This window comes from Solanum dulcamara, chromosome 4, assembly GCF_947179165.1.
Source record: "Solanum dulcamara chromosome 4, daSolDulc1.2, whole genome shotgun sequence".
Lineage (NCBI taxonomy): Eukaryota > Viridiplantae > Streptophyta > Magnoliopsida > Solanales > Solanaceae > Solanum > Solanum dulcamara.
The window spans coordinates 12,249,374-12,257,667 of record NC_077240.1 but is presented as its reverse complement, the minus strand read 5'-3'; the positions used below and the strand labels follow the sequence as shown (position 1 = coordinate 12,257,667).

The 8,294-nt window shown below is 39.0% G+C and overlaps 2 protein-coding genes across 2 annotated transcripts; one reads left to right on the top strand and one right to left on the bottom strand.

The window, feature by feature from the left end:
* LOC129886292 (guanosine deaminase) lies at positions 1-5,843 on the top strand. Its single transcript, XM_055960928.1, has 5 exons — positions 1-154; positions 776-835; positions 1,242-1,432; positions 5,235-5,339; positions 5,451-5,843. Exons 1-5 carry the CDS (start codon positions 139-141, stop codon positions 5,637-5,639), a joined length of 561 nt encoding a protein of 186 aa, XP_055816903.1. The 5' UTR covers positions 1-138; the 3' UTR covers positions 5,640-5,843.
* A 471-nt stretch (positions 5,844-6,314) lies between these two features.
* On the bottom strand, positions 6,315-8,134 carry LOC129886291 (probable transcription factor At3g04930). The gene has a single exon (XM_055960927.1). It carries the CDS (start codon positions 7,814-7,816, stop codon positions 6,548-6,550), a length of 1,269 nt encoding a protein of 422 aa, XP_055816902.1. The 5' UTR covers positions 7,817-8,134; the 3' UTR covers positions 6,315-6,547.
* Between the last annotated feature and the right edge of the window lie 160 nt (positions 8,135-8,294).

Sequence of the window (8,294 nt, the reverse complement as noted above, 5' to 3'; positions counted from 1 at the left end):
ACCTCTATACCTCTGTGTGTGTGTATATATATATATATCTACCTCTTCCCTTCCCTAACAACTAACCCATTTATACCCTTTTCAATTAGTACCCATTTGCCCAAATTGCTTTTCTTTGCGTCTGAAATTCGATTCACTATGGAAGAAGCAAATGGTAAGTCATATTTATGATATTTACATCTTTCTGGTTATTTTCTAGAGTTGAGAAAATTCTGTGTGATGATGGGATTAATGTGGGGGCTCGTTTGATTTTCACATCGTATCTGTTATTCAGTTTTGTGGGTCAATCTTGGATCTTCAATCTATTTTTGTTAATGGGGTTTGGTTGTTGGTATCTGGGCATGATCTGGTTTCTGGGTTTGTGGGTTGACTGAATAAAACTTCACCCTTTTGTAGTTGGGAGTTAGGACCAGTTAAATTGTGAATTGCGATCCGTTTCTTTTGTTTTGATTGTGCCTAACAAAGTTACAGAATTTATACTGTTTGACTTCCTAATTATGTTCATGGGATCATGGTGTATTTTGCTTTGAACTTGTTGTTTCCTACTTTTAGCCTGCAATGGCGTATTACTAGTGCTTTACTGGGTTGTGTTGCATGTGTATGAGCTCCACGGCAGCATGATTTTTCTTTTTTATTTTGTCTAAAGATGGAAAAGTGTTAGACCCCCATCTTGCTGCAGTCTTATTTTGGTATTTAGCACATGGTATTTTCAGTTTTACAATTTTCTTGTCAAGTTGTTTTAGTTTTTTTCTAACTTCTTGTCTTCATTAAGCAGTTGTTGAAGCTAAGGACGGAACCATCTCAGTAGCCTCTGCATTTGCTGGTCACCAAGAAGGTAATCTGAAATTTCCCAATTCGTTTAATAGTCTTTGATCTGAGTGACTTACACATTGTATTAGTATGAACCTTTTTAATAGTATTGCTTCGTTACGCGCATTGAAATACATTAATTCTAATTATATGCTGTTGAGATATGTCATGTTCATCCTCTATACATTTCTGCATCTTAAATTCTGTTTGCATCAAGTAAAATGTCTCTTTTTTATTTTGCACTCTCTTAATCTATTTTACTTTAAATCAGATGGACATACATGTTGCTAGATTGGCCTTTGGATCTACTTTATTTGATTTCTTGCTTATATAATTCTTTTATCGGCAATGCATATTTGAGTAAATGTTAAATTTGTTTTTAAATTGAAAAAGAAAAATAAACTTCTCTTTGTCCTCTGGGATATCCACAGCTGTTCGGGACAGAGACCACAAGTTCTTGACACAAGCGGTCGAAGAAGCTTACAAAGGTGTTGAATGTGGAGATGGAGGCCCATTTGGCGCAGTTGTTGTTTGCAATGATGAAGTAATTGTTAGCTGCCACAACATGGTTTTGAAGCATACTGACCCTACAGCTCATGCAGAGGTCACGGCAGTAAGAGAGGTTAGTGTTCCTACTCCGTGATTTGTTCTGCACAATGAGATTCTTGTGTATTCGTGTGGATTCAAAGGATGATCCACTTGTAATAATATGCTGGAGGCAGCATGTTGTTGGTGTTGTCTACTGTCATTTTTCTTTTTGAGTTGTTTTTCCAATCCATTCTTCATGCCCAGTTGTCTGATAACTCTGTTTACTGGTTCTGTAGTTCCGACTCCTAGTCGAAGTAGCTTATGATGTAGTCTAGCTTATACCATGTTTGCCCATTTTCTGGAAGGCCTTCTAATCCTTGTGCATTTAGAATTAATTGTCTGCTCGGGCGAATATTATGACCCTCTGTCATATCAACTCATTCTATAATACTGGCACAACAAGTATTGTTATGTTCTTTATGTTACCAATTTCAAAAAAAGTATTGTTATGCTCTTTCTTTATTGATAACTATGGACTATCTTGCTCGGACTCTCCAAACATATTGTCGTATCCGTGTCCGATCCTCTTTAACTATGCACTACTTTTGAAGGATCTGATACGCACCCGTCGACATTATTGAAGTTCCAAGCAATATAGACGGTGGTATTTTTCCATTTTGTGCGCACCATAACTAATTTCACAAGGCACCTGCTACCTCCCACCAACACAATTATCGGGTCACTTTGTCCATCCACCAAGGCTTGGACAAATGGGAAGAACCATCTAGTGACTTTGCCTTCCCTGGAATCTGAACATGACACCTCATAGTTTTCAACCCACTTTATTGACCACTAGGACACACCATTGGGTTCACTGTTATGCTCTTTAAATGTCCAGCTTCTTTTGATCCTCATTTTGTATTTTCTACAATAGACATTGTATCCATTATCCAAGGTTTATCTCCCTACAGTGAAGAATCTATTTAACAGACGTGTTTTAGCTGTCAATATCTTCTCTCATAGAGGAATTTTTATTCCTCAATCTATATTGCTACAATATGACATTGTATCCAAGGTTTATCTTCCTAAAGTGAAGAAAATATCTAACAGATTACTGACTTGTGTTTAGCTGTGGATTCTTCTTCCATTTAGGAATTCAAAAACTAGCTTGGGATGGTTATGCTTCCGTAGCTTACCATCTTTGCACTTCAACAAACTATTATATCTCTGTACCAAATTTTGATAACCAAATTGATTGGACTGGGATTCTTTGTAGACCAGTTGGTTGGCTAAAGTTCTCCTCGTTGGTTGGGGGTTTGATTCTCCACCTTGTAACCCCCTTCCCTTATATATTATAAAAAATTAAAAAAATTAAATGGGACACAGTTTTATTGTATTTAAATAGAAGTGGAGACCCATGGTGAAGAAAAAAGGCAAATCTCTTGAAAAACTTGGGTCTTATCGTACTCTTTTATTGTTAAATAGTGGAGTAGAAGACGTATGGAGAAAGCTTTCACAGACCCTTTTAAGAAAGCAGCCAATACTGGGATAAAGTAAAACAGAATGTAGGATAGTAAGTTGTGACGGAGGGATTATATTGTATGTCCCACACTGCCACACATCATTTTTGTAATGCATGTTCAGAGTTTGATCTTCTCAAATTTCTGCGGCCCTTTTCCCTCTCCTTGAACTGGATGTTTGTTCAGAGAAACCACTTCTTAACCCATTGGTTGAAGGAGATAAAAGGTCCAAGGAACTTGTGTGCTATTTTGGTGCCAGAAATTACTGGACAACAGAATTACAATTGAAAGAGCAACTTTCTCACCAATAACTGCTATTAGACATTAGTATTGCACAGTAGGTCTTGCCATAGCCTTCCCAAACATCCCTTTCAGATCACTGGACTCTTTCTCTCCTATGATTTGGCACTTAACACATTCAGTCTTGGATGTTGCAAGATGGGAGAAGCAATATTGTTGTATCATGTATGAAGTGAGCAAAGTGATTGGCTACTTTGGTTTGGCCAGCTCTCACAGAGATATAAGAACAGTCAATTAATTAACTGCTACTTAATACCAAACAAAGCTGGGGTCGACTATATGAATCCTCTATAATCATTCCTCTCTAACCGGGAGTAACAATGAATTCATTGCCTTGAAGATTCTTTAGAGATTGACCATCTTTATGTTGTTTGTCAACCTACCTAAATCTTCTCCTTTATTCAGATATTTTGTGTCTTTTGGTTGGAGGTGGTGGAGAGGATTCTCATGGTGAGGATTCCCCATCTTACTACTTCACATCCTTTATAGCATGTCAAGCACAGTAGGATGTGGGGTTGTGGGTGAAGTTTCCTCACCCTCCACCTTCTTTTATGGCATGAGCTATGTCAATATGTTGTGGCTTTACAGCCGCAAACGTTTTTGTTTGTTTAGATAATGGTGGTGTGTATGGCCCAACTTGTGCACACCTCCACTAAACAACTATTAAAGCTCATGGCTACTCATTATTTTGCTTCTTTGGTTGGATGCATCAGGTTTAAATAGCAGCTCGAGGGAAAAAAAGTAGTTGGAGAAGAAAATGAATACAAGTTAAGTGATAGGGTTACTATAGAGCCCAAACTTCTCCAATATTGGCCTTTGGTATGAGTGTTGGGTATGAACACATATAACGGAACCGCAAAATGACTTGGGGTTGAGATATCCTCTCCATTACTATTTCTCTTTCTTCAAGCATATTTGATTCCTTTCAATGGAATTCTGGGACCCAGTGATGTGAAATTTTTGCCAGTTTGCCCATCTAATTCGGAATGACTTGTGAACTTCCCTTCTGGTGTTTATTTGGAGTGTGAGCAATGAAGCGGGGATGCCTTTTTATGCTGGGATTTTCTTCTTCTCATGAGCTTTGTTTTGTTGTCTTAAGTTTGCTGTCCTTTTATGATCCTCTCTCCATTAGGCATGTTTTTTGTCGAAAATTAAATACTGACCGCTTTAAGAAGCAAACATATGATAAATCAACTGACATCTCCACTTAATGAGCAGTGGAATGATGTCAAGAAGTTTTCATCTTATACCTTTAGAGAATGCATAGATTGAAACATTAGTGCAATCATATGATGCATCAGATTTCTCCAATCAACTAACGGGAAATTATTGAGGTTAGAATAAAGTTAGGTGACTAATTATAAGATACCTGATGAACTAATGAAGTAGCTCTGTGTTTTTTGGTAATAAATGTGAAATATTACCATAGACAAATCAAAAGATTACACCTAAAAACCACACTCACTTTCTAGGAAGAGTGCTATGATTAAGTAGGCTTCAAGCTAAAACGAGGCTAATTACACAAACGTTGAATCAACAAACAACATTTAACAGCTTTCCTCAACCCCTGTACTAGTGCTATTCTTTATATAACTTCTTGCCTGATCTATGACACTGTAAAACTGCTATTTACTACATTAAATTTTCCAGTTACTTGCATGCCATATGTGGTAAATAGTAGCCCCCCATACTGCAGCAATAACTTCCTTCTTGAAGTGCCTCCACCTCTTCTTTTTAATCCATTCCAAGCAACTCCCAGTCCCTTGTTGAGGGATGGATACACCAGTCCAGAAAGTAATGTTTTCTTTTACTTCTTTAGTTCAACTGCAATCTGTAAATAAATGCCCATGTGTTTCAGTAGCCAACCCATTGCATAAGAAGCGAGTAGCATTATCTACTTGGATATTAGAGAAATCTGATGCATGCATTAATAGACAAAGAAGGGATGGTTAAGTATAGCTTGTCGTGTGATATACATAATTCTCCTCGTCTATTTTATTGAACTGCAAGTTTTGTGTTAAGAATATTTTTCCTGACCGCCTGCTCTCTTGCTCATCGGTTGTAACACATCTTCAGGCATGTAAGAAGCTCAATCGAATTGAGCTTGCAGATTGTGAGATATATGCTTCTTGTGAGCCTTGTCCGATGTGCTTTGGTGCTATCCATCTATCACGCATCAAGGTGTATATTCATGCCTTAAGATTCTTTTACCTTTATGTTATTCTTTAAAACTGAAGAGTCCCCTTGTCGTTTCAACAATGCTAATGCTTCTACCTTATGTTGTTTGTACAGAGGTTGGTATATGGAGCCAAAGCTGAAGCTGCAATTGCTATTGGGTTCGATGATTTCATTGCAGACGCTCTCAGGGGTACTGGATTTTATCAGAAAGCTCAGTTAGAGATCCAGCAGGCTGATGGTAAGGGAGCCCTTATAGCCGAGCAAGTATTTGAGAAGACCAAGGAGAAGTTCTCCCTCTATTGAGAGAAGACGAAAAACTACAGCTATCTGATTTCATTACTGATCCTGATGTTGATAAACTAATTAATGCTTTTCTCTGAATAATACGTAATATTTCTAAGACCCATTTTCTGAAATTGTATCTAACTGTTGAACTTAACATGGGGATATCAGTCAAATATATGACCGCATGATTCTTCTTTGATTGTCACCAAACAGGAGTTTTAGGCAAATATTTTGTTCCTACAAACCACTCCACTCAAGGCATGTTGTGTATGTATACAAAAAGAAAGAAAAAAAGAGACCACGTAGAACATCTGAGATGACTTCTTTAACATCATATCAATATTCTTCTGTCAATTAATCAATGGTTAACTAAAATGTACTTTCACTTCATTAAATAACTTAAACAAGGTAAGTTGATATAGTTTTTCAGTAAACTCCTGGTACAAATTAATTTATCTTGTATTAACGGCTCTTAGGAAGCATCCATCTAATTTGAAATTTGGGTTTCTTAAATGCCCGCAAGATATTTTCTCCGTAGGAGATTTTAGTTTAGATTTACCACACCCCTGTGTTGTAATTGCAGTTTTCTTCATGGAGTAGCTCTACTTTTTCTGAAAATGAACCTGGGTACTTGTAAAAGGCAGTATGGATAGCATACAGAGAAGCAGCATTTAAATCAGAGAGATCAAGAACTGACACTAACTCAACATTTGGTCTTTCTATGGTTTCATTTCTTTATACAAAAATAGACTAAGCATCTATATATTGCAACAAAGTCTGCAAACAAGCAGCTGAAAACTAATTAGAACTCATTATTTAGCAACCAAAAGCTACATACCTAAACCAACCATTGTCATCAACAACCTGGGGTAAAATTATCAACTAGAATTATTTCAATAGTTGTATACTTTAAAAAGGCAACCTTTTCAATTGTTACTTCCCATTGATCTCAGCTCCTCCAATTGTGCTTTTACCTGATCTTGAACCAGTTCTAACCTCTTCGAATACACTTCCAGCTCTAACATCTGCTGCTTCCTCCATTTCTCGTCCCCCATCATTTCCATGCTCATTGCACCTCCCCCGAACCCCAACGGGATTGGACTCATCCCCATTCCTCCGAATCCAAACCCAAACCCTCTAGCAGACCCGTTCAAATTTGCCACATTGTTCAACAGCTCCTTGAAAATTGGCGATACACAATTCCTCACTGTTTCCTCAATCAGGCTAGGCACTGAAGCAGCCACCGTGGTGGGAGCTGAGGCGGCAACACTGGCCACAGGGGCAGCTGCCACAGGGTTCGAGTTTGTGGTCGGCATTGGCACATTAATGCTGGCCCCCGGTGGCTGATAAGAATGTTGCTCAACTTTAACAGCTTCTGTAGGTACTGGTACTGGTACTGGTGGAGACCTTTTGTGTGATCTTGGAGTTTTGATGGCAATTCCATTAGGGTTAGAGTTAAGGTTAAACTTGGGGCTGGGGCTATGATAAAGGACAATAGAATCAGAATTAGGGGGGTTAGGGTTAAGGTGATCTTCATCATCCAATCCACCATCTTCTAGCGGTGGGGCGGAGAAACCAACAGAGCCTCCAGGGCTGCTGCGGACATAAGAGCCTCCATTACTACTCCAGATCTTGTGGGAGATTTCGAAAGTTACCTGATCGTGAGCACTTTTGAAAACAAAGTCCTTGCCGGATCCCATCTTGCTCATCACAGTCCTGTACTTCTTCTTCAGTCGCCGGAGCTTCTCCACCAGCTGGTTTTTGTTGAAATCCAGCTGGAATTTGGACTTGATCTGGTCGTAAAACGCCGTCGTATCGTAATGGTGCTGCTGCGAAGAATTGTTCAAGCCACGCTGCGTCGTGTACTCCAGAAACCCTCGCAACAACTCAATCTCATCCTCATCAGTCCAAAGCCTTTGAAACAGCTTACGAGACTCATCAAAAGCACCAGACGGCTTTTTCACGGCTCCAGGAAGAATAACGGGAATGGCGAAATCATCAATTCTCGGTCGTTTCCCGGTGTGAATCAGAGGAGAAGGAGAATCACCGGTTGAGACGCCGGCGACAGCTATGGTCACCTCGCCGGCGACGGATGGAGAAGAATTAGAATCGTCATCACCGTCCACATCGACATCATAATCAAGGGTATCATCGTTGTAGCCTGTTTGGTGGTGCCGATCTGGTACAGAATCCATGGCGGAAAGAACGATGTTTTTGATGAAAGGAGAGGGGATTTTAGGGGGTGGGGCTTAGGGTTCAGTGGAGTAAGGTAAAAATTGTAAAGAGGGTGCGGCGGGAGAGGTTAGGCCGAAAGTAAAGACCACATAGAAAGAGTATCACGAGCAATTGGTTAGTAATTTGGAGTTAGTTTCGTGCAAGGCTGGATTTGGTCGAATACTTCACTAGATGCATTTACTGGGTTCCCTGATAAGCCGGTGAACGGTGAGCATGATCTCACCTACTTCAGTTTTCACTCGTGAATTACAAAGGCTATGTTTTTGACTAAGTTTAACAAAAGAAAAAATTAAACTATTTCATTAAAAAATAGGGAGATTAAATAGAATATTAATATGCGATTAAATCATAAACTCTGCTCCTCGTAAAAGTTGTCAGGACTATGTTGAGTGAGATTAATCGAAGGGGCTTTCATCATGTAGTTTAGGTATAAATGAG

Bases quoted from the DNA above. Each gene is read 5' to 3' on its own strand.
- LOC129886292 (XM_055960928.1), top strand. The intron at 1,433-5,234 runs GTTAGTGTTCCT...ACACATCTTCAG, and splicing joins AGGTCACGGCAGTAAGAGAG to GCATGTAAGAAGCTCAATCG. The intron at 5,340-5,450 runs GTGTATATTCAT...TTGTTTGTACAG, and splicing joins TCCATCTATCACGCATCAAG to AGGTTGGTATATGGAGCCAA.
- LOC129886291 (XM_055960927.1), bottom strand. From the start codon at position 7,816: ATGGATTCTGTACCAGATCGGCACCACCAAACAGGCTACAACGATGAT.